Source organism: Fukomys damarensis, unplaced genomic scaffold, assembly GCF_012274545.1.
Source record: "Fukomys damarensis isolate Sample0158 unplaced genomic scaffold, DMR_v1.0_HiC HiC_scaffold_16, whole genome shotgun sequence".
Lineage (NCBI taxonomy): Eukaryota > Metazoa > Chordata > Mammalia > Rodentia > Bathyergidae > Fukomys > Fukomys damarensis.
This window is the reverse complement of record NW_022900928.1, coordinates 128,783,991-128,808,905: the sequence shown is the minus strand read 5'-3', so window position 1 is coordinate 128,808,905 and position 24,915 is coordinate 128,783,991. Positions and strand designations below refer to the sequence as shown.

General features: G+C 45.0%; 1 protein-coding gene and 1 pseudogene across 3 annotated transcripts in view; one reads left to right on the top strand and one right to left on the bottom strand.

The window, feature by feature from the left end:
- Window positions 1-1,946: 1,946 nt before the first annotated feature.
- Window positions 1,947-24,915, bottom strand: part of Cab39 (calcium binding protein 39) — an 87,272-nt gene continuing 64,303 nt past the window's right edge. For 2 of the 3 annotated variants that reach the window (XM_010608103.3, XM_010608102.3), the window contains exons 5-11: window positions 23,666-23,830; window positions 21,916-22,034; window positions 16,234-16,402; window positions 10,011-10,070; window positions 7,827-7,892; window positions 5,017-5,160; window positions 4,203-4,391 (exon numbers count right to left, since the gene is read on the bottom strand). In XM_010608103.3, the coding sequence (XP_010606405.1) occupies window positions 4,203-4,391; window positions 5,017-5,160; window positions 7,827-7,892; window positions 10,011-10,070; window positions 16,234-16,402; window positions 21,916-22,034; window positions 23,666-23,830 (912 nt within the window). Of the gene's footprint in view, window positions 4,392-5,016; window positions 5,161-7,826; window positions 7,893-10,010; window positions 10,071-16,233; window positions 16,403-21,915; window positions 22,035-23,665; window positions 23,831-24,915 lie in introns of all 3 variants that reach the window. The other variant, XM_019205110.2, reaches the window with a different exon arrangement.
- On the top strand, window positions 10,461-10,627 carry LOC117286499 (annotated as a pseudogene).

The window sequence follows — 24,915 nt, the reverse complement described above, 5'->3', positions numbered from 1 at the left end:
GGGAGGGGAAGTAAAATAGATCAAGATCTGGTGAGCGCATGTACCAATTTCCCCACTGAATGTAGGTACTGTACATTAAAAATACAATTAAAAATGGAGAACAAATATGCACATAAGTTGGCTGCAGGAGAAAGGATGGACTTGGGTGGCCAAGGGGCAGGCTCGGCCCCACACAGACCTAGCTGGCCCTTCCCCAAGGTCCCGGTTCCCTAATTGTGTTATCGCTCGGTAAGGCCATTCTACAGCTTTCAAGAAAGTTCTTTCAGGAAGGGGCAGAGCGTGAGAGAACCAGGAGTTTCTCAGTGGCGCTGGCATGTTTGATGACCACGCAGGACAACCGTAGGGAGAGCTGTGGGTAGGTGCACTCCACCCAGCAGAAGGCCGATGTATTCAGCAGAATGGGCCTTGGTGGAGGGTGATGAGCATGTGTCTGGGCCTCAGGAAGCCCCCTGGGCCAGCAGAGGCCGTGGCCACTCATTTCCTGGTGTCAAGCTCTGGCGCTTACGTGGTTGTCTCCGTCTCCCCTTGATTTGCTGCCCCTTCCTCTTCTAAAGGGAGGACCCGCCCAGCTGGGCTCAGGCTGCGGTGCAGGCCTCCAGCCTAGCAGAAGGAACACTCAGGACAGGCTGGCCACCCAGTGCTCACTGCCTCCCAGGATGAGGACTTCATAAGGTGGGCAGGTGAGGTCTGGTGTGTGGGAAACCCTTCTGGGGAAGACTCTTTCCCCAGGATGGGGCAGATCACAGGACCTCAAGCTCCAGCCCACGGCAGGAAGGAGGCAGCTTTCCCACTGAGGCTCTCCCAGCTGCCCTTGGCTCCTCTGATGCCACTGTCACCTTGGTGCTGGGCAGAAGCCCCAGGCCCAGAAACCAGAGCCAGTGTGATTTCCATGGGACACCGAGATTTAGGTGGTAAAGACTGACTGCCCAGACAAAGGAACACCGCCGTGTACAGCCACCGGCCTCCCCGAAGGTCCCAGGTTGCCGTGCTTGGGCTAGGTGGAGGTGGTGGGTGACCCAAGTGACAGGTAGCCTGGGCAGCTGCTGGCGACCTGTGGTGAAAGGCTGAGGCAGGACGCGGTCAGGCTGCTCATGGTCCTTGTACAAGGCCCATTTCTGGGAGCCAGTAGGCTTGGAGAGTCACACCTTGCTCTCTCCTTCTGGGAACCTGACGGTCAAAGAGGGCACACAGACCCGGCTGGGGAGCAGACACCAGTGAACCAGGCAGCCGGGCTATCCTCTTCCTCCAAAGGCATCTGGAGAGCACAGTCCACCACCTGGGAGTAGCTTGAGCCTCGAGGTACCAGCATCGCAGCCTCCCCACAGGTGCCCACAAGCCCACACCTGCTTGGGGCTGGGAGATCAGGATATTGGGGACGAAACCTGGTCGCTGAGCTGCTGCGATCGCCATCTCCAAGGTTCAAGGGGTGGAGCAGCTGAGCTTGAGCAGGGCCTTCAGAGTGTGGTCAAAGGTGACAGCTCGGTGAGCAGGAGCCACCGTCCTCTGGAGGGAGCGTGACCAGGGCTTATCACTGGCCCACGGTCCCCCACTCACTTAAGGGGAAAAAAGACAAGCCCAGGTGTGCACAAGGCTTGGAAGGGGTGTCCTGGAAGGAAGACACCTACTTACAGTCCCACACCTCCCTCTGAACTTAGCTCCAGCAACTCCCAAGTCCTCCTGCCTGGCAGAGCAGTCAGTGCATCTGGGGATGTTAACGGCCAAGGGTCGTGGGGCCACTGAAGGTGCGCGTGACACTCAACTGTGAACAGAGGGAGGCAGTGTGATGGCCCATGTTATACTGAGATACACACATCGGGGGAGAAGGTGAGCAAAAACTGCACTTTCGGTGTACAAAGTCAAGTTGGCAGGTGTAAAACTGTCCCGTTCAGCTTGTGACAAGACTTGTGGTTGTGCCTCCTCGTGGGGCTGTTCTGTGACACAAATGCAATTGACACTGCGAAGATGGACAATGGCGTTTCTCCAAAATTTTATTTTAATTTAAATTACAGGGCCAGCCAGATATTCTGATAAATTCACTTTTCCTCGGGAGAAAGGAAATGCTTTCATTAACAATTGTTTACATCTCCACTTTTTTCTTTCAAGGGTTAAAAAAATCACATTAAGTAACTTCCTTCAGTAAATGTAAACCTTTGTAACTCAAAAAGAAACCACATCCCGTATAATAGTTTTGGTAATATGAAAATAATAAATGATCATAACTTCAAATGCAAGTTTCAAATTTGAGTATTTTCATATTGCTGTTTAAAACAAAAAACCAGAACATCACAACTGCCTTCAGCTTGCACTGCGCCGTGACACACGGATGCTCGCTGACACTGCACCGTCTTCCACCAGGCTCAGGCGGCCCACGCGGAGGCTGCCTTGTCGCGCACGCTTCTAAGCACCTCCCCGCTCGGGGTGGCTCTGTTCTCATGCTGAAACCCACGCACAGTGCTAGGCCACGGGGACCGCATGCTCCCAGGGCGACTCTGCCTTCCTGACAGCTGCGGGAGTTTCTCTTTGAGGCGATCAAATGCTTGCCCTACTTCTGGTAGAGAACATGAATTATTTAGGTTCTTGTGAAGACATCCTCAGAAAAACCAAATGACTGAGGATTGCCGCTTAAATCACACAGAATAAGATACATCTGTTTTCTGGAGCGCTTTTCCTAATTGGTGTTCCTTGAAGATCTTAACACCTGCTGAAGCATCAACTGGGAGGCTCATTTTCCTGGCCAATAAATAATTCAATTTGCAAGACAGGCTCGTAAAGAATAATGATATAAATTTCTTTATCAGCTACAGCCATGCTGAATTCGAACTGGCAAACTCTGATTCCTAAGTTGTTACTTGTGATCTTCGTATCGCTAAGATGAACAGATACCATTCTCGTGACAGAGTCTAGAAGACATTGTTCTGCCGTGGTCACAGTGACGAAAAAGTGGTGCAAAATCAGGTACTTTATAAATACTGATAATCTGCAGCATAAGGAACAGGACATTAAAAAAAAATAAATTTCCCCATAGGACACCTGACTAGGAACTCTTCCTAAGAGAAGCCAGTTTTAATTATTCAGTTCACAACTACTGTACTGGATTAAGGTGCTCCACAGAGGCCCCACCCCGGAGAAGCGGCGTCAGTCTTACTCTGTGCCCATCCATCTGGCAAACTTGTGACTCGGTTTACCTGAGTAAGGCCAATATTACGCAGGAGAGTGGTGCGGACTGAGTTCCAGGTCCGTGGTGCTGCCTACTACGGGCACCCATTAGGTGATTGAATACAAAAGATTGGTTTACTTTTTCTTTTAATGCTGTGATCCTTAAATGTTAAATCAGCATTTTCATGTGATCTGAAGTATTTCAATTACATATGAGCATTCATTTTTTTTTTGCAAAAACTCAGTATTAGGTAATAGTTACATACTACTACAATCACATTCCTCTGCTGTACAAATTAAACCTTTTAAAAGAAATGAGCATCCTAAGAATTATATACAAAAGAAATCTGTAAGCAGTGTTGAAATGAAATGCAAGGTGTCTTCACTAGCTCTACTGTTTTAAAATACCTTCAAAAAGTAAAATTAACAAATACCCTTCAACATATCCAGGTTTACAAGTCTCAAGAAAATCAAATGTCAAAAAGTTCTAGAAAGCTGTGAAAAGCATATATACATATTCCTTATGACCTTATTAAGCCTCACACCTTGGAGAAGTTGCTAAGTTGCAGTATCAATTAATTCGCACGTCAACTTTCTATCCACCCCAAAAGCTGCATGGTCGACAGTGCCCCCGCCGGTGTCCAGCACAGCTCTGCGCACGCGCTCTTCCTCTGGGTCTGAAGGGGAGCCGGTTGCGCGCAGGGAGATGCGCAGGTCTAAACTGGCCCTAACCTCGCCCTCTTCTCCCCACGCGCTCCCCTGTCCAGTCCTCACGAGCCCCACATGGTCAGACTCCCCAGCAAGCAGAGTCTCTGAATTGTGAAACGACACAAAGATCAAGAGGAATCCCCGTGTGCTCTAGTGTGCAAGCTGCAGCAGCTACGTTCTCCAACCAGGACTGAAAAACAAAATGGTAAAATGAAAAACCGTTCACTTAACAGCAGATTAGCAGTAATGTTCCTCATGAATTGATAAGAGTGCCCGATGCTGAATAGCTAACAGCAAATGCTGATTTTGGATTTAATATTTTAGCTGTTTATTGGAAATTAGGCTTCTTGCTGAGCTGGTCTCTTCAAATCCCTGATCTGTTTGACTAAGTAGGTCTTCTCGTCGTTGAACTGCTCGTCCTCGGTCCTGTCGTTCTGGAACTTGCTGAGGAACTCGATGAGCTTGGTCTGGTTTTTGAGCAGGATGTCCAGGATGGGCTGCGTCTTGTTGGGGTTGGCCACGAACACCTGGGTGGAGAGAGAGCCGCCCTGGTCACAGAACGGAACCTGGTGCCCCACAGGGTCAGGGGACAGCCAGTGAAGCCAGGGTAGTTTTGGCTGTGGAAGAGCTTATTTTATCCACTACGGAGAAAAACTAGTATGTTTTAACCCAAGGAGAAATGCCAGCTCATTCTGCCAGCCCTCAAATACAGTGGTACTGAATACAGACTCTGGTTTTTAGAGTAATGAGGGAAGAAATATTTTCTGGCCACAGCAAGCCTGACTGATTGTAATAATAAAAACTTCCATGGAAAGCATTAAGAGAGACCTTTTTTTTTGGTACCAGGGATCGAACTCAGGTCCTTGCACTTGCGAGGCAGTCGCCAGAACCACTGAGCTAAATCCCTGACCCTAGAGAGAGACTTTTTACTCTGTGATGAACAACGCTCTGTGCCAAAGATAAATGACATTCTTTTTTTGGTACCTGGGATTGAACTTGGGACCTTGTGCTTTTGAGGCAGGCAGTGGCACCACTGAGCTAAATCCCCAGTCCCCAGTAAATGGCCCTCTTGATGAGCACTTGTCCAGTGCTGTCTGTTTAAATGCTGTACCACACAGTGTGAATGGTGACTGAACAATCTGTGTACTCTACCTTGAACACGTGAAAGGCTTCAAACTGGATGTTACGGCTTTTGTCCCGCAGAAGGTTCATCATTAATTTCAGGTTCTCGGGTTTACTGATGTATTTTGTCATAATTGTAAAGTTGTGTCTATCCAACAGTAGTTCACCAAGAAGCTGAGAAGATATTTAAACAATTACTCTTACATTACTGTTAAGATTTAAAGCAAATCCGAAGTTTAAAAATCAGTATTAAGCATAGAATATTAGCAGACAACCAAAAAAGTGGGCCAACTGGACCGACCCCCGACATCCAGGGGTGGAGTGCGGCCCTCACTGCCTGCAGTCCCCGTCCCAGGCTGTGCTGTATGTCGGGCTGGCCCCGTGGCAGGGCTCTCTCTCTCTCTCTCTCTCTCTCTCAAGGCACACAGGGCACACCTGGCCCAGGGTCGGAGACTGCCCAGCCTATTCCTTAACTGTGCACCTGTGGAAACCCATGAAGGAGAAACTACCTGAGAAGTTACTGGTAATTCCTGTTAACTAGCTTCAATTAAAAAATTTCATTTGTTTTAAAGTGTACTTAGCTGGACTTTAAGGGGCAAAGGATTCCGTAACCATAATTTTCTATACCCTGATCCCTCCACAAGCCAAAGGTATCTTTTTTTTTTTTAAAGCAGGATCTTGCTCTGTAGCTAGGGCCTTGAACTATGTACCCCAGGTTGCCCTCAAACTCATGGCAATCCTCCTGCCTCAGCTGCTCCAGTGCTGGGATTGTGGGCGTGCACCACCACAATGGGTCAAAGGCATCACTGTAACACTGATTCAGAAAGGCCTATGAAGCCGGAACTCTCCTGTTCTTTAAGCACAGTCTCCACAGATAATCCACATCGCCAATCCTGGCATCAGTACACTGAAATCCTGTCTACTTCAGGGCTGATTACGTCACAGAAATAAAATCATGAAATGCCAATACAGCTGCTCGAGAGTACACATCACAATCCATCTCCAAAGTACTGTTCCACATGTTTGTGACACAGAATTAAGTGCAGGGAGGAAAGGGCTGCTCTGTGTCCATCACTAACGCTTTATGAAGGGCAGTCCCAAGCTTCCTTTTCCGGTTGCTAATTCTGGATGGCAAGAGTCCTTTTCTCCCTCCTTATCCAAGCTGTCGAAGGGTCCAAATTCCACCAAAGGTTAGGATTTGCCAGTAGATCTCCTCTTCCCAGCACAGAGACACTGACTGACCCTGGAAGCTATTATCCTACGGTCTCCTGTCTGGCCTTAGACTCCTCCGGGCTGTGCTGTCTGTGACCTGTGCAGAGCTGGACGTGTGGCCCTTCACAGGTCTCAGAGGAAGGAAGATATGGGGACTTCCGTCCGATCACTAATCATGTAGAGAGGAGCAGCAGCTCCAACAGCGGCCACGGTTCCTCAAGAACTCTGCAGAAGGAAGTGGCCATGCTTAGCAGCCATCAGAGTAACAGATGATCGTCTAATCACAATACTGGAGACGGGGACAAGGGCTAAGGTAAGATTCTCCATACCAGGCTAAGAGGGCCCTGGGAGGGCGGCCCCTGTCACAGCAACGAACACGGCCTGCCTGGGCTATTTCAGTAGTGCCGTGTTCCCAAGCTGGGGCTCTCACTGCTCCCTGACTGCAGCAGTGACAGCCTTAGGGAAAAGAAGGAAGCAGCTTGTCAGATTTAAGGGTTCCACTGGTATCTGCAGGGTAGAGGACATTATTATGAAAGGACAAAGCATGACTGAGGTTCCCTCCTAACGTCTTTTGTATCTTTCCACAGATAAGGTCTTCAGGTGAGATTTCTCTATTGCTGGAAGGGGGAGAAAAAAATGGAGTCTTTATCAATATGAATTCAGAGACCCCAGAGGGTAGAACTCAGGGCAGAGCTGAATTTAAATGGATCACACCCCAATGCTTTGTGAGTCCATCTACATGGTAGTTCTTGTCAGGACCACTTACTGATAGGACTGCGGGGTGCACTATTAACCATTATACGAATATGCTGGAGCAGGGGGCAGCAAACTTATTCTGTAAGTGCCAGACGGTAAATAGTTTGGCTTGTATAGGCTGTACAGTGTCTGGAACAGCAATTCAAATCTGCTGCTGTAGCCTGAACAGCCTTAACAATATATATGTGGGCATGATCTGTGTTCCTTTAAGCCTTTATGTAAAAAAACAGGGAGCCGGTTGGATGTGGCACATGGATTTGGGCTACCATCTGCCAACCTGTTTTAGAGTTCACATCTCGAGCTAAACATTTTAGTTTTTGCTGGTACCGTCTACATGTGGATGGGTCACAGCTTCAGGCCTCGCCTGCTGTCCCTGCTTGAGGAAGCCCGTGCCATGTGGGCAGCAGCCGGGGAATACGACTCCTTGACTGCCTTTGTTTAGTTGGCATGACCCTACATTCTAAAGACAGGCTTCAAGATCTATACTGTGACGCTGTCTTCAAGACCCGCTTTTGGTGTCTCTGCTTATAAGATGGGCAGGTGCCCCATATGGACCACTGCTGAACTCCCTCCCATGCTTTTCTGCAAAAATCATATTTTCCTCCAACATTCTACAACTCATATCAGCATGTCTTCCTTTCCCCAAATCCAAGCATCAAACACAAGGTGAAGAGATAAATGACACAAGATAGAGAACCTGTCTGAACTGGGCGTGGTGGGTCCACACTTATAATCTCAGATTTTGGTAGGCTGAGGCAGGAGGTTTGAGAGTTTAAAGCCAGCCCAGGCTACACAGAGCTTCAAGGCCAACTTAGATTATACAGCAAGACCCTGTTTAAAACTGATAAAACAAAAAAAAGAATCTGTCATACCTTCAGTGACTGCCTCTTTGTCACATAATTTTCTGAATGAAGTAGCTTCTCATATTCACTGAAAAACTAAGAGACAAGAAAACATATCAGAAGAGAAAAAAGACTGATAGACAACATTATAAAGCTTGAGGGCAGATTCCTAACACCCCCAAGGCCAGCAGTTAGCCCTGCTCTGTGCTCCCACAGCTTCCTGATGCCTTCGAGGCTCTGGGGTGACACCGCCATCACCCCAATTACACAGGCACAAGGCAGCACCCTGCCCTGATGGTTCCCCACAGTTGACTCAGCCTTCGTTTCCTGGTGTTAGAAAATTCTTAGATTTTATGAATGAGAACTCAATTTTTCCGAAGTCAACCAATAAAGAGAAAAGCTAGCTGTTCTTTCTCATATTAAAAAGCAAGGAGAGAAAATAATCAGAAATACAGAACTGTTAAATTGAAAGTTCCAGAAAAGGCGAGATTTAGGCTCTAACTTGGAGAAACAAGGGGGAGAAAAGCTCTTCGCGGAGGGGACACCGGGACCAGCAAAGCCTGAGGGAAGACCTGGGAGTGCACCGTTCTCTGATCTGAGAGCTTAACATAGCGCAAAATCTTCACAGGGGCTGGGATGCTGAGGGCGGGCAGGAGCTCAGGGGCTGGGCACGGGGCTCCGGCAGAGCATGAAGCCTGGCTTCCATCTGCAGTACTTGGGACACAGAAGAAGGCAGGAAATGAGCTGATGGGCGCAGAGGGGGTCCTTTAAGCACCTGGTGGACAAGGCCATTATAGGCATCAAATGCTCTAAATGTTTGCAAAACCAATGTAACTCTGTTGAATTTCCTGACTTTTCACTGGATGTTGACATGTGCTAGGGCTGTGGTGGCCCACCTATGATAGGCATGTTGCTTTTCTTTTAAGAGGAAAGATGTTAATGAGGGAGTTATTTTTTCTAAACTAAAACCTCAGTATTTGGGCTTCACTGCAGTGTTGGCACTTTGAGGTAAATAAGTGGGTTTTGGTTTGGGCCTTCAGCTCTAAAATCTTTGCCACCACTGTGCTAGAGGACGCCTGCTTTATCACCTGTCCCCACATGTACCTTTGTTTTACTTTTGGAAGGGGCCTCATTAGCCATTCACCTGGTTTAGAGCAGGGGCTGTCAAAGGGAGGCCCCTAGGCCCAAACCAGCCTGTTTTTTTTTCTGTTTTTATATATAGAATTTTACTGACCCCAGGTATGCCTGTTTGTTTAGTGTAAATTAATTCATTTGTGTACTGATGGACTATTTATAGCAGCTTTTGCAGTACCACAGACAGGACAGCAGACAGGCCACATGGTCCCAGAAATCTCAATATTTACTGTCTGGCCCTGTGGGCTCAGGGCTAACCCAGAGCCGCCCAAGCCCTTCTATTTTGCTTCCTTCGAGGCAGGGCTTGGGCAGCCATCTAATCTGTGTGTTGGCAAGTTAGGCTGTTCTTCTCAGGAAAAGCCCATTGACCCCACTTTCTCCTCAACATCATCCAAATGATCATCAAAACAGCTGTATCTGCCTTTGAATTAGTACCACAAAATCTGTATACCCCAAACCTTGACGGGAAGTGCAAGACTTCCCGCTTGTTGGTTTTCTCTTTTTTAAAACTGCTGTGGTACAGGAGAGTGCTGTGGGCGCTAAGGGGATCACTCCACCGATAGCAGCGGAAGGCAGAGCCTGCGCAGCGGAAGAGGACGTGTGATGCTGCAGCCCAGGGGTGTTAGTGCTGGCCCCTCAGGGCACGCAGGATCATTTACAGACCTCTGGGGTCTACCAGGGACGCCGCCCGCCTCTGACTCAGAGCTCCGGACTTGCTGACGGACTAAGCCAGCGCCCTCACTGTACAGTAAGGGAGGACTGCTGAGGCCCCACGTGGCAGCTGCCCGCCTTAGCTGCAAAGGAGGCAGCAGTGAAGCAAGGGATGGAATTGGGCTCCTGCACCGCACCCCCCAGTGATGCTCTCATCCTCTCAGCTGCTGCCCACCTTGCTGTGTGTACTCAGCCACTGGTGGAAAGGAAGGAAAAGTTTAAAAGTCAGGTAATAATCCTCTCTTTGTATCTGCTGTTATCACTCACTCTTCTAATGTAAGAAAAGACGCAAAGAGCAGTGGCAGCACCATTTACAAGCGGTTTATATATATAGAATAAATATTCTGGTGCAGTATTTCATATACTTACTCTATCATAATGCTGTTCCAAAAATTCTGCACTGAGCAACTTATGTCTTGTAAGCAAATCCTAGAAAAAAAATTTTTTAGTTGTTCATTAAAGTTCTTTAAGAAAAAACCCTAAAACATTCCATGTTGTTTTATTGGTTAAAAATTTTTTAAACATTACCATACAGAACTTAACATTTGTTCAAGAATTATAGTAAATATACTGATTCTGTGTAAAAGTAAATAAAATTAGTAATTTGAAATCACAATTTAAATGATTATTAGACATGGTTCTATAATTCTTAAAAGGAAATGTTGAAAAATAAGAGGACATGGAATATAAACAATAACAAAGGGAGTAAGGCAGTAAAATGAAAGTAAACAGTTGTCCTAAAATGTCAAAATTCAGAGTTCATTTGGCGCTCCTAGCAGAGAAAGAGGAAATTTCTTTTATTAGAAAAAGCACTGATGAATCGCTTCTCGGCCTTTTGGCTAAGATCAAGTGTAGAAAAAGCACTGATGGGTCTACTCTCTTCCTCCTAAATTTACTAACATTCAGTGTCAAATAGAATGCAATCTTTTTTTCAGACGTGGAATCTTTTTTTAAAGTGCCACCATTTTATGAACAGCAGACCTTAAGGAAGCACAGTAATACTGCAAGAATGTGGACTTAATTTTTGTGACCTACAGCCTCCCTCTCCACTGCTACTCAACAGCTTATGCCTCACCCCAGGAAGCAACCCTAGGACCATCAAATAATCTACTACACACTAGGAAAAATTCTAGGTGCTGGGGCCTCAAGAAGACAGAAAAATACCATCTCTGCCTTAGGAGCCTGCAAGTTCACTACTGACTCGTCTTGGTCTCACCAGGTGGGAGAAAGCAGGCGGGCACCGCAAAAGCCTAGCTGGAATCAAGTGAAGCAGTGAAGTTCTTTCAGTGCCACCCACTAGACAGGTGAGCGCAGCAATCCAGTCTGTCTGAACCAACTCGCCTGCCCTCTCTCCCTGCTCAGGCTGAAGGTTGCCAGGCTACACTGGCTGGTGCTTCTGGGGTTGCTGCAGTGCACTCCTGGCCTGAGAGCCCTAAGCAGCATCCCATGGTGATGGTGATGGTGACATGCCCCAGCTCCAGTCCCGTCATGCCCGCCAGGAGCACCCCTCGCCCTCTGAGTGTGTGCCATAAGGACGATGTGTGTGCATTCCCAGCACCTAGAGGAGAGTGCCCCAGAAACCTGAGTAAGCGAATGAATGAATGAGGGGTTCATGAGTCAGGAGCCTCGCAAGACTGAATGTCCTTCCCACCTTTCTGTAGCTCATTCCTGCTGGAATCCAGTAGAGCTGGCCCAGCAAAAGAACCCACTGCTCACCGTCCTGTCACAATCTGCACAGCGACACCACCAAGGGACAGGCAGCCTGAGAAACACTGGCACTCAAGTGAGGCTGGGTACAGTCTCAGCAATGGATAGGGACAAAGTGTCTGCTCTCTCAAAGTATAACCACACTGGGCAACACTTAGTCTTAAGGACAGTTTCTAGTAAAGTGACTCTTCCCTTTGAAGGCTATATCTAAAGCAGGAGCAAGTTGGGCCACACACCAAAGGGGGACCTCCAACATCTCCCCATCTGTCTCGCAACACCCGGGAACGAAGTCTCAATGGTGGTAGTGGTAGAGGGATTAAAAGGGGCACTGTGAGAAGTTGGAGTTCTCACAGGAGTTGGACCCAACGCACACCAGGAAGAAAGCCCTTTGCTAAGAAGGCTTCCAGAGTCTGGGGTAGGGCTCAACTAACTAGTAAGTGCAGGTGGGAGTGTAGGGGTGTGATGCTGTTTCCCCCCCAAATAAGACCCAGCCAGAAAATAATCAGCCTTGAAAATTAGAGATCAAAGATACACTGCCAATCAGTCTGTCTTTGCCTTAACTGCCCCACAGAGTAGTAACTCAGCAAGAGAACGGTGATGGCGGAAGGCAAGGACGGGTTGATTAGGACTGGCATTCCTCTCTCTCTCTCTCTCTCTCTCTCTCTCTCTCTCTCTCTCTCTCGTTTTTTTGGAGACAAGGTCTCGCTATGTAGTTCAGGTTGGCCTTGAACTCACGGCAATCCTCTTGCCAGTGTGTACCACTATGCCTAGTGGGACTGACATTTTTTATTTCTAGTTTTTAAGGATTATTATTTTTCAGCTAAGTCTTGTTTTCAGGCAAAGGGTAGGTACTCATCAGGGAGGGAAGACATGAGGAGATGAGAAAAAACCTGAACTTAGTGACTGTAACTAAAAGCTTTGGAGAGTCCCAACCACAGGGGACAAGGAGGGCAAGAGAATAGAAAATGAAGGGCAAAGGGAGGTCAGCGCCTTGCCAAGTTTACAGAGTGTGTGTGATCCTGTACTAGCAGGTGAGCAGAGCAAAGAAGGATTCTGTAAAGTAAAGTACTTCTGATCACCCACCTACCTAAATTTAGTTATCTCCATTCCCCAGTATAACTTGGAGAAGGGTTAAAAAGTCCAGCAGATTAATCAAACAACTTTCAGGATGGGATAAATTAAAAAGCTTCCTAGAAGTCTGACTTTGGGCCCTAAGTCACGGTGACAAAAAAGCTTTGGGGTCCCTGGTGGCACCGTGCTGCCTGGAAGGGTGGGTTTAATTTCACAGACCCACAGGAAATCACTGCGCCCATTCCTACCTGATGCCTGACCATGTCCAAGGATAAGTACCACCTGTGTAGTCCACCTCTGGAGCTCTTACAAAGTTCCTTCTGTGCTAGAGTCAAAATCTACCCCAAGTTACGTCCAGAAATTGATGGAGCTGACACAAGGGGTCTGACTTATTTCCCAGAGGTCCCCACTTCTCTCAGGGCAAGTCGCCAGTGAGATTCCTCTCCCCCAGGTTAACAACTGTCAGCTCCTTTAAGCAATCCTCGAAGGACAAGGTTCTGAGCCCCCTTCACCAAAACTCCATCAATTTGTCCATGTGCCTCTTAAAGCACAGACCCCAGGGAGGAATGCATTTATGTGTTGTTACCCTGCAGACTTAGAGTGCGGTGCCCCATCAATGTGCTCCTACATGCTGCGGGGTGTAGAAAGCTGAATTTTACTGGCTGTTTCAGAACCCTGTCCCTCTCAAGGGGCTTGCTAGGCAGGGGTGGCTTTCCCTCTGACCGACTTCACTTGACACCTTCACATTTAGTTCCTCACACCCCCTCACAGGTAGAGTATGACAGGAAATGAACGATATTCTAGTAACTATCACACTTCAGCATTAACTCTTATCATCATGCCTTACTCCCTAACTCTTGTTTATACAGTTGGGTCAGTTATCAATACTTAGTCTCATCCTGGCCTTCTGAACTTTTACAAATTTTGGGACCCACTGTTACCACTCTTTCCCTTCATGGCTGCACCTACACATCAGGAAAGAACACCCTGTCATCCTTCAGTCATTAGCTAAAACGTTAGCAAGGCCAGGTGGGGCAAATCCCAGTATGGATCTGCTTGAAAGTTCTCTCCAGAGTGATGACAGCCCATTTGCCAACACAGACGGATACAACGTTCAGTGAGTTGAGACTCTCCACCCATCTCCTCTTTACTGTTTCTAGAGAACCTGTTTGTAGAACTGCTTGGTACTTAGCATATCCTCACATCCTGACAGAGACTTGTACGCTGCAGCAGGCGGTGTGGAGGGGAGATCCCTCACACATGTGCATTATTACATCTTTACACATGGGGAGGTGCAGGGTAAATCCCCAGCAGGCTTGAGACAGGCACGGCCATGTGCTCCTGACCTACTGGCCTCTATGAGATTAGCACGGCTGCACTTACTGTTAGTGAAACCATGCTGGGTACATGGTTTCCTTTCCAAAATGCTCAGAAATCATCTCTTTAGGAATACTTTCTAGAACCTTACACAGCTTCAAGCTGCACCAGTCTCTCTGGGGAATCTACTTTCTTTTATTCTGGAAAACCTGAAATATATTTGTTTGCCTTTTAATGCCTTTCCCATCTCCTTAATTCCTCAAAACAACAAAAATCACCAACAAGTATTTGGCGATCTGGTTTTATTATTTCTGTGCCTCTTACTCAAGCCATGAGTTGTCTTGGACACATCTGGAGCAGATTAATTTTAACTTCCTTTGGGACTCAGCACCTGTTCAGGGATTCCACATCCAGGGTGGTGGATGGATATATGTGTTTGAAACTGCTGTGTATAAAGTGCACTGAGGGGGGCGCTCTTATGCATTCTCAAAGGGGAAGAAGACAGTTAACTGTCCTCACGCTGATGCCTGCAGGCAAGGGCAGCAGAGGCTTCTCCTTCCATTTGTCAGCCTTGCTGTGAGGCTGCCCAGCCGCCCCTGCCCTAGCTGCAATCTGCTGCAGGGAGGCATGGGTGTGTGGGGGGTTGGATGGCAGGTCTGGGCCTCTCTCCTACTTACAGTCTTGGCTGAGGGCACTGCTTTGTTTCTTGGAGAGGTGTCTGTTGAAGAGCCTAATGAGCGCTCCCCCACTGGTGATCAGCAGCACCTGAGACAGATGCCAGCCCAGCTCCGTCACCCTTTCTGCTAATGCTCACTCTTAGGATCCTAAGTGAAATTTCCCTTCTCTGACTGGAGACCTCCTGCCTGGCTCTGCCTAGTGTGTCCCTCTCTGGTTACCAAGACCTGACACAACTCTGTTACTCACAGGGATTCCATCACCACCATTTTCTCCCTGGTAAGAGTTCACTGAAAGAAGTGACTTTAACTGGGATGAAGTCATCAGCAAGGCCAGTCAGGACTCTTGTGAGAAACCACATTTCCGGTGTGCAGCCAGCACCTCTCTCCTCAGAGCCGGTTTGGCCATCTGTGCCAGGAGCATGTCCTCCATGTGGTCTGGGGTCTGGCTGTGCCTCCCACACCACTGCAGCTCCTCAATCTTCTTCCCTCACCCTCACGTGCCCAGAGCGCTGCCACGCTTGGGATCCTGGCTGTCTTTCCACAACAGGGGACTCTCTCCTTGACACAAGGTGCCACTATACCTCCCTTCATGCTGGGCTGCTGCTCCTGAACGGGGCACTCCCCTCCATGGGCACATTCTAATGGGCCCTAGCCCACCACTGCGGTGACACCCAAGACACCACAGCAACTATGCTAAGCTATAATCTCAAATTTACTTCCTCTTGCTCTGTTTATTGACATACTAAGGTCTTAACCTACAGTTTCTGGCACTTGGTTTTAAGAAAATCTCTGGACACACCATGACCTTATTTTCATTCAATGCCCAGTCCCCTGGCCTTCCTCCTACCTTGAGGGTGTTTATGCCTTCTCAGGTACACATTTACCCAGAGCCCAAGGTGTGTGCCTATTATCTCACGGGCTCTTTATAATTGGAGCTGAGCCCTCATAAGGAAAGATCGTTTCTTATCATAACAGTGTTCAAGATCTGGTCAAGGCATTTTACATTAAGTGTACTGAATACTGGTTACACTAAAATACTTCTAAGACTTTTATTGGTGGAAAAACAAATACAAAATTATTGCTTTATTTAAACAGCATAGAACCCCGGAGCTCACAGTAAAATCTGCAGGTTACACAGTGTTACCATACCCTATGTGTATTTAATTCACAGATAGCCACGAGGGAAGTAAGACAGAGGAGAGGAGAGAGAAATAATAATTGGAATAGTGCAGGTGGTTCAGTCCCCTCCCTGAATTTACTGTGCTCTGGTGTGAAAGAGCACCAGAGAGGTGAATCCATGGTTCCCTTGGGCCTATCAACAGCACGACTGACTGCCTGAATGTGTTTCTGATCTACAGTGACACACACAGGAACATGGCCCTGAACAGGAGCTGCTTCCTCTGGTGCTAACCAAACAACTGTTCCAGAGTAGCCAGCATAGGAGAAAACCTGGTTGTGAGACATACTGTGTATCTGTGTACTGCGCTTAGTAAGTAATTTAACTGAAATAATTTTAACCACACTTCAACTTTGACTCTGGCAGTACTAGGGCTCAAACTCAGGATCTTGTACTTGCAAGGCAGGTGAGCTGCCACTGAGTTAAATCCCTGGCCCCAACTTCTGCTTTCTGATAGACTAGAATCTAACTTTCCCACTGTTGTAAAACTAACTTTACTGCAAATATCTAAATCACATCAACACACACAAAGAGTATCTTCTCACTTTCCACTAGAGGGAAGCTGTGTGCAGACCAAGGGGGCAAAGATGATTTGGGAAAATGGCACACCTGTGGGTCTGAAAGTGTCCTTAGTTTTTGTTACCTTGAATGTGGCAAATGCATCTGAAGCTATGTCAAATGTTGACATCTCCACATATCTGAAGAAATCATAGAACTGTTCCGAACACAAAATGATTTTTGCCAGAGGTTCGTGTCTGATGCATTCTCTTAACATTATTCCACAATTTAGAGCTATTTCTGGAGATTCATACCTGTAAATACAAAACACAACCAAAAAGCCAGACTTGATTGCTCTCTGAGAAATGCAACAGTGAACATTTCAAATTCCGAGAACAGAAAGTTTCAGACATGGGTCCTAACCTAAGTGACGACAGCAGATTACAAAAGGAGTTTCTCTCAGAGTACATACAGGCTGGGTCCGGGGAGCTTGCGCAAGGCTCATACACACTGGCTGGTGATGCTGCTTTCAATGAAGGAGAGAGTCCCAAGAGTGACCGTGTGAAAAAGAAGTTCAGTGTTTAAGCTTTAACAAGATCTAGAAGGTTTTATTTAGGGTCACAGTGTTCCATTTGGGCTTAGCATCTACCTATGATGCTCTCAATACCCAGGGAACCAAAAGCTGAATCAGAAAACAGCAGAAAACAAAATACTTCTTCAAATTCAGAAATTCAGTCTTGAAATAGGTCTCTCAAATATATAGTATTTATACTTTTTTCAACTCAACACTCAAAGCAGAGCTTTAAGACTCAGTAACACACAGCACTGCGAAGTGGAGAGCCCAGCCCTGCAGACCGCACAAAGTGCCTCCCTCCATCACAGAAAGCCATCAGGCACGTGGGGAGGGGCCCGGCAGCAGCTTCAGCACACGGCTCCTCTTACCTCCGCTGACTCCTCTCCTCTCTCCCTTCCCTGCAATCGTAAAGAAACCCTTCGGCTGAGCAGGGAGCCTTTTGGTCCCTACACGCACCAAGCTCTCTTTCACTGGACTACTTGGCTGCGCAGCCTTTTCAAGCTGCACTTGTTGGCTGAGTTTTTTTTCCCATTTACATGATCCTTAGGTTTCTTGCAGTCTAGTTCCACCTCCCAACATCCTAGTGAAATAACTAAAAGGCAGCAAGGACTTCCTCTTGATGAAAACAAGGGATGTATTCTGATAACAAAAGTCCTTCTACTTAGTGTTCTGACAGTGCTGATCTTTGTATATTTCTCTTAAGAACAGGCAAGAGAAATTCTCCCAGATCTTTTCCTTTTCATCAGACTGTTCCTATCTGTTGCCTGCCTGAGTTCTTGACTTTGTGCTACTAACCTGTAAGGAAAGCTGTAAAATCTCATGGCTCCCACCATGACTACAATACTTTCCCCTCAAGCCTACACCCAAACCGCAGTTATGCATTTTTTGCTGCCTTTGGACAACTTCAGTAAAGTATCTACCATAAACACACCTATTTTTTTCCTGGTACCAGGGGTCAAACTCAGGACCTTGCGCTTGAGAGGCAGGTGTGATGCCATTGAGCTAAATCCCTGGCCCCTACCATAATTCACAAAAACCCAACATCCTCTTCCCTCTATAAAGTAACTCTCTCCCGCAGTGCTCCTGCTTCCTCATTTCTATAACGTGGCATCATCATTTTGTTTAGGGTAGCCAGGTCTGAAGCAGGTCTAACAGAACTGCCTAGGATGGAGGAAATGCTCTCTATCTGTGCTGTCTGTTATGGCAGTCACTAGCAACACGTGCCTGCTGAGCACTTGGAATCTGCCTGGGATGACTGAGGGACTGGCTTTCAAATGTTAAGCAATTTACATTAACTTAAAATTAAATCATTAACATTCCATCAGCAGCTACTATACTGGGCAGTACAGGTGCAAGCCATCCCTTCTTCATACCTGTCTTAAGCCATCCACCTGCAGGCTTATCAACAACACGCCAGTTTAGGCGCTTAAGATTATTTCTTGCCAACCAAACAAAAGACAGACTTCTGGGTTTTTAATGTCTGGTCTTCTCCTTAATGGATCGATCTATCGCTCTGGCAGGAGGCTATTGCCTAATCCTGCCGTAACACTTCCAGATGTTACTCTTACTGCTTATTCTGTATTTCTTATTGCTGCCAATCACATGGCGTTCACTCCTGCCTCTGGACCTTTGTTCCTAGTGATTTGCTATTTGGATTTTCCTTTCTTTTTGTGACTATGTAAATCCTAAACCACCTGGATCTCCAATCCTAAATTCCATGCCTTTTACCAACCTTTGCTTTATTAACCAAACTTGCCTTTATCCTTTGAAATCCTGTAGCATTCGGGGCCCAACAGTATTATCCTTTTGATGTATGTGTATGTTCATCACAGATCCTCAACAAGATCAGAACTCCATTCCTCCTTCGCATCAGTTAGGCATTACAAGCCAGTAAGTATCCTGACTGGTTCTTGATTAAGATGCCTGCCCACAAAATGGCTGATCATAATTCATTTCTGCTTATCTTTAATAAGCAGGTGACAAGAGTGACAAGGATAAGAGTTTGGTACAACAAGTTGGGCAGGTTTTCATGGAAGTTTGTCAAGTCTGTCTAAATGACTAAACCATAAACCAAAGAGTAGTATAAGGCAAACAGTTATGCTGTAGAACTTGTTAGCACTGGACTGGAGAGCACATTAACATTTAAACTGCCAGGAAAAATCCAGTGCCTCCAAACTCAGCCCAATGCTAGCAGGAAGATGTGAGCTGAGCAGCACAACTCCCCACAGATATCTAACACCAGAAGTACTTACAGCCTGAGAAGACAATTACATTATAGTCCAAACTAATTAACTAAAATGCAAAAATCTTAAAAGGTAGTTCACAGGGCAGTTTTGGCAGGAACCTATGAAATGATCAAGGTGGTCACCTTGTGCCAAAAAGCAAGGAAGCCATCATGGACTGATGGGGTCTTACTAAAAGGACACAGGAGCCAACCAGAAGGAGCTCCTAATGGCCTAACATGGGGCAACTTAAGACCTAAAAACGGAATTTCTGCAATGGATTGTTTTAACACATCCAGTATATTTAAAGTAAAAACAACACACTTAACATTCATTTAAGGAAATGGCCAGGCCATCAACTAATTAAAATAATGATATTGATCTTTCTCATAAAGATTGTACTTTGGGATAACTAAGTCATCAATGAAGACAGATTTCTCTTTATTGAAGAAACACATTACATTATATGGAGAAGTAACAGCAGAATCAGGAAACATCCATTTTGAATCCAGGTACTATTCTCAATGGATACTAATACATTAGGTGAAAAAGTTGGTGGAGAACTTCATATTGGACAGATTACAGATGACACTGTATTCACGGTTAATCTAAACATCAACTCAAGTGGGACAACCAGTGTCATCCAACAGAAAACACACTGTATCATCTTGAAAGACTCATGCTTGCCTCAAGGTGAAACTGAATGCTACCAAGCCCTAGGATCTAGCCACCAATTTAAGGAACAGGGGAGAGCAAAACAAAAACCAAACCATGGGAATGCAAATATGTGACTTTTCTACACAACAAATGACCCTGTTGCTTCAATAAACAAATGGCATAGATTAAAAAACAAAAAGAAAGAAAAAGAGTCATTATGATAAAAGTCTAATCAATCAAATTGTTTGTGGACCTTGTTTAGAAACCAATTTAAAACAAAGTAACCATAAAGTATCATTTTTATGAAAATTGAGGAAATCTGATATTAGGCACTGGATAGAGTTAGGCTTGTAAAAGGTATTATGATGGTTCACTGTTCTCCTTGTCACACTGCACAATGGATTATGAACTAGGGATGTACACAGACTTGAAATCAGGTGTGGGAGGAGGGAGGAAGCAAGGACTAGAGGAAGTAGGAATCATGTTGCGGTTTAGATCTAAATGTCTCCCAGAAGGTGACTGGACCATGAGCGGCTATCCCCTGCCAGGGCCTTCTACCATGCCATTTCCTGTAGAGCTGAATGACTCTGGACTGAACCCACTGGAAACCGTGAGCCAGATCTTAACTTCTCATTTCAACCGTGTGTCCAGTATTGTATCTCAGCGATGGGAACGTAGCTCAGCGCAGTCTGTGACTGCTGAAGCAGAGTTACAGGGAGGAAAGTGCGTGCTGTGTTATTCTCTGCAGTTGTGTGCATAGTTCTTACAACAAAGGCTGAGGGGCCAGATGGAGGTAGAGATGCCCCGACCCCTGCTGTTTATCCTCCATGCTTCTCCTTCCCCGCCTGGCTGAGGTTTCCCCTTTGGCCAGCTCAGATGAAAGCTTTCACTTTAGTTTAGTTTTTTTTTTTTTTTTGGTATGGGGGATTGAATTCAGGTCCTTGTGCTTGCAAGGCAGGCAGTGGAACCACTGAGCTAAATACCTGGCCCGAAAGCTTTCACTTTAAATTAACTCAAACATCTTAGATGATGACAAACAATGTTTGTATCATTCTTCTGGCTACTGTGAAATCATGGGCAGTTAACTAATGTATGGATCATACCAACTGGTTTCTATGAAAACGTAAATACTGATGTTAAAAAAACACAAGGGCAAATGGAAGCTGCTCTTAGAACAGCAAAATTCCAACCTATCCACTACATGTTTACATGGCAACAGTGAATCGATATGACAAAAAGTCAGATGCCAAACGTTGTGTATGGCAACATCTGAAGAGGCAACATGGATGATTAGAAATAGAAAGGAGGAAATGGAATGCTGGCATGCAACATATGCAGCACTGACTCATGCTTTCTCTAAACAAGTTGGAACTTGGGGGAAGTGTTAAAACAGACAGAGATGAATCAGACGAGGCAAGCTGCAAAGCTGTTGGTAGGAAGGCATCTGATTCATGCCACCAGTCACGCTGGTAACACGCTTGCCCACCAGCCTAACAACACTGCCAACGCTGGACAGAAAGAGGCACAGCATACCCAGAGCTGGCAGACAACTCTGGTGTCCAACAGAAGGAGGTTGCTGGTCTGGGAGGCTCTGGGCTGAGGGAGAAGAGGATTTGGTTTTCGTTTTAAGTTTTTTGTTTTGTTTCTCACACTGACAGACTACCCAATCATGAATGCCTGCTTAGTCTGGTGGTAATGCAGGCACATGCACTATCAACTGTCACATTAAGTGGGTTAGCGAGTGACACACAGAGGTGGAACTCAACAGACACCATGGTGCAACATCTCTGCCAACTGAACCGAGTGAAGCCAGGCAGCACCCAAGCTCCACGTGTGAGGCGGCTTCCGTTGTCTTCCAGGGTGCAGGTCAGGTGCATAGGAGACATCCTTAAATATGTGACTGAGCTGATATTTCAACAAAACTTAACTTTGTAAATCTTAGGGAACAGAAAAAGCCAATGGGGACGTCTTTGCTTCAGTCATGCTGATTTCTGAACTCAAAGCTCATACCGTACCCTATTTTCAACTATAGGACATTTTTTACATTCAGTTTTGTTTATAGGTTGGATTTTCTTTCTTTTGGAGACAAGGTCTCACTATGCAGTTCATGCTTCCCTTAAACTCATCAGGTAGCCCAGGCTGGTCTTGAACTTGCAGGGTTCCTCCTGCCTCTGCTTCCCAAAGTGCTGGGTTTACAGGTGTGCACCACCACACCCAGCTACAGGTTCGATTTTTAAGGAGTGAAATATGTTCAAGATCTATAGAAAAATGAGCTGATTAAAATGCTGCCCACACTTATTATTCCTGTTTCAACAAGGCAATCTTTCCTTTTTGTTTTTAACTAAGAATATAAATTTTATTACATTGTACATACCCTTTCAATAACATGAACAAAATATTCTGTTGGGTGCAGATGTATTCAACAGTAGGAGTTCTTGTACCAATTTGTCTTCTGAGGATATTGTTGAAAATTTGAGCCACGTCTTTTTTGCCCTATTAGGAATACAATCATTAAATATTTACCTGTCTAAACAGCAGAATGCCCATCTACCCTCCCAAATAAATCTGAAGAAAACCATTTTACATTTATAATTATGACTGAATATCTAACTTTAAAATACTCATAGACATTAATTTTGTTTTTGTTTCTTTATAATTCCAAATTGTAATAGTATACAATTTTTAACACGAACAATGTAGACAAAATGAAATCTCATTATGTTCCACATGTAATTTCCATCATTTCTTATCTCAGAATCATACTGAGTCAGAAATGGAAAACAAAATGTTGCTATTTGGTAACAATCTACAGGGCTTTAAATCCCACCCAAGTGGAAAAAGCAGCTTCAGATAAGATGCCTGTACTATGAACAATAGTTTTCTTTTATAGTGATGGAAGTGGGGGAAATTATACTCTATCAGTATAATGAAATGAAAGAATTCTGTAAGAAGCTGAGTTTTGGTGGCAAGTAGACATCTCAAATAGATTAATAACGAAGCACTAAGTAGTATATGGTATGGCAGTTCAGAGATCAGAACTTTGTATGGACATTATTACCATCTGGGAATCTTATAATCAAAGAGCTGCACAAGAAATTAATAAACGGAGACCCGGACCCAAGAGTGTCTCAGAATGGCCCATGTACCATGGGTGTGAAGCCCACAGACAGTAGTGAAATGCTAGCCTTCCAGCCTCACTGCACACAGAGACCATCCAGGGGCTTGTGCTAGCTCAGGTGTAGCAATGGCAACCTTTATAACCAGTCCCAGACAGCTCCCCCCACTCCACTTTTTAAAAACTAGTGTCTCTGAAGTCCCAAATGAATATTAAATTTAGTGTCCAGTTAACTGCCTGTGACTATGTCAGAGTGCTTTGTTACCTTACGTGCACCTCAAACTAGTTTATTCAGACTAGTGTCAAGGCCCATTATTTGCACTGTTAAATTCACTAAATATTTAACATGACATGATCTAGCTACACAAGCCTGGGCAACAATCTCAAATACCTACCAGGGCTGGGCAGAGGTGCAAATGGGTAGAGCAAGCTCAGCTCTCTAAGCAAAGTCAAGCCTGGTATTCTTGGGTAGCTGCTGTGCTCTACCTGAAAGACCAAGCAGGACTGCAGGCCCAATGCTGCCAGCTGAATTTTCCAGACGATGCTAAAAATTTTGAATTGTGAATAAAATCTGCAATATTGCACTAATTAAAAAATTTAAAAGCAGCACCAAGTAAATCACATAATGATCTCTGCTATAATGAACTTTGCATAAGATCTTTTCTACCTTTAAAATGCTATAGTTTTAAGATTGTTCATTCCCTGAGAGCCAAGCTCTAATGAATTATGTAACCCACTACTGTGCTCTAAAAAGCAGCTGTTTATACACTATAACCTAAATGCAAGGGCATGTTGAATACCTAAGAAACTGCACATACACTGTGGCAAAGCAGAGGTGCAAGACAACTTGGGTTCCTGCCCTGGCTCTGCTAAGGAGGCAAAATGTCCTGGCATGCCCAGAGGTTAAGAAGCCCTGAGCTAAACCCAACAGGAATCCAAAGATTCAAAAGAGAACATACAGAAAAGGACTACAAATAGGGTAGTGTTTTAGAAAATCAACATCTCTTACCTCAAAGTCAATGAGCTGTAAATCAGCTACCAGGGTACTAAGGAGTCCGCTGTTATATAGTTCTTGAGCTAGCTGGGCCACTGCTTCTGTCTGTGGCTCTTTTTCATTTGTGCCATATAGAATTTCTTTCATGGCAACCAGGTTTTTGGAAACTTCTTCTGTAGCCTGGATTTGGGGGAGAGGTTGGGAAAGACATGAAACACAATTCATTTTAAGGCAGAATAAACAAGGATGTTAAAATTGTTACTGTAACTACATTCAACATGTTCTAGAAAAATTAAGCATATTATGTAGAGGAATAGAAGATAAAAACTACAGAATAAAAATAAAATACGATGGATGTCTGAGGTAAAAATTACAATGGATAGGATTAACAGGTTTGATACTGTAGAAGAAAATATTACTAAACAAACACAGAGCAGTAAAAACTTTGCAAAATAAAACAAAGGCTGAGGGGGTGGAAGACATCCATCCCCTCAGTGAGCTATTAGATGACTTTAAGCAATCACATATTTATGGAATTGTATCCCCGAAGGAGGATGGGCAGATGAAACACTTGAAAACATAACCATTGAAAACATTTTGAATTTTACAAAAAATGTATAATGCTAAAAAGTTGGAAAATCCCAAGTGCAAGAAAAAATGCTGTACCAAGCACTGGCCAGAATGCTGACAAGTAAAGAATGACAGTGGCTTTGAATTGTTGTGTCCTTTTCAGTAATATCTACTAATAATTTTTGGGTATGGCTGCTTAGCCTCTTAATATATGCACCAACTTCCAAAATATATTCAAAGAACTTTCTGTTAAATATATTGGTTTTAAAATACACTATTTATTCTATATTTCCTAGCTGTTAGATCACTTTGTATGTTTTCACTAAGACTATGCTGATTTCTATGACCTCTTCTGAATGTTTATAAATCCTCATCAAGTAATTCCATTATGAGACCTTATTCAATGTCAATGTTAAGCAGAGCATCTCTTTTCCTGTCCATTGTTATTACCTGATTCTCTATAACACCTCAGAGAGTACAGTAAACAGCAGTTTATTATAAGCAACTTGTAAGTAATAGAAAATATAATTTTTTTCTGGGTCAAGAAAAAATCATTTAGCAACACTGTGCTCTTTTAGTTTACTCACACATGTTGCTTTTTCCATTCCATTTCATTAACCTTGTTTTTTAGATGATTCTATCTGAGAGAGAAGAATGTGACATTTAATAAGTTTTTTTTTTTTTTTTTTTTTTTT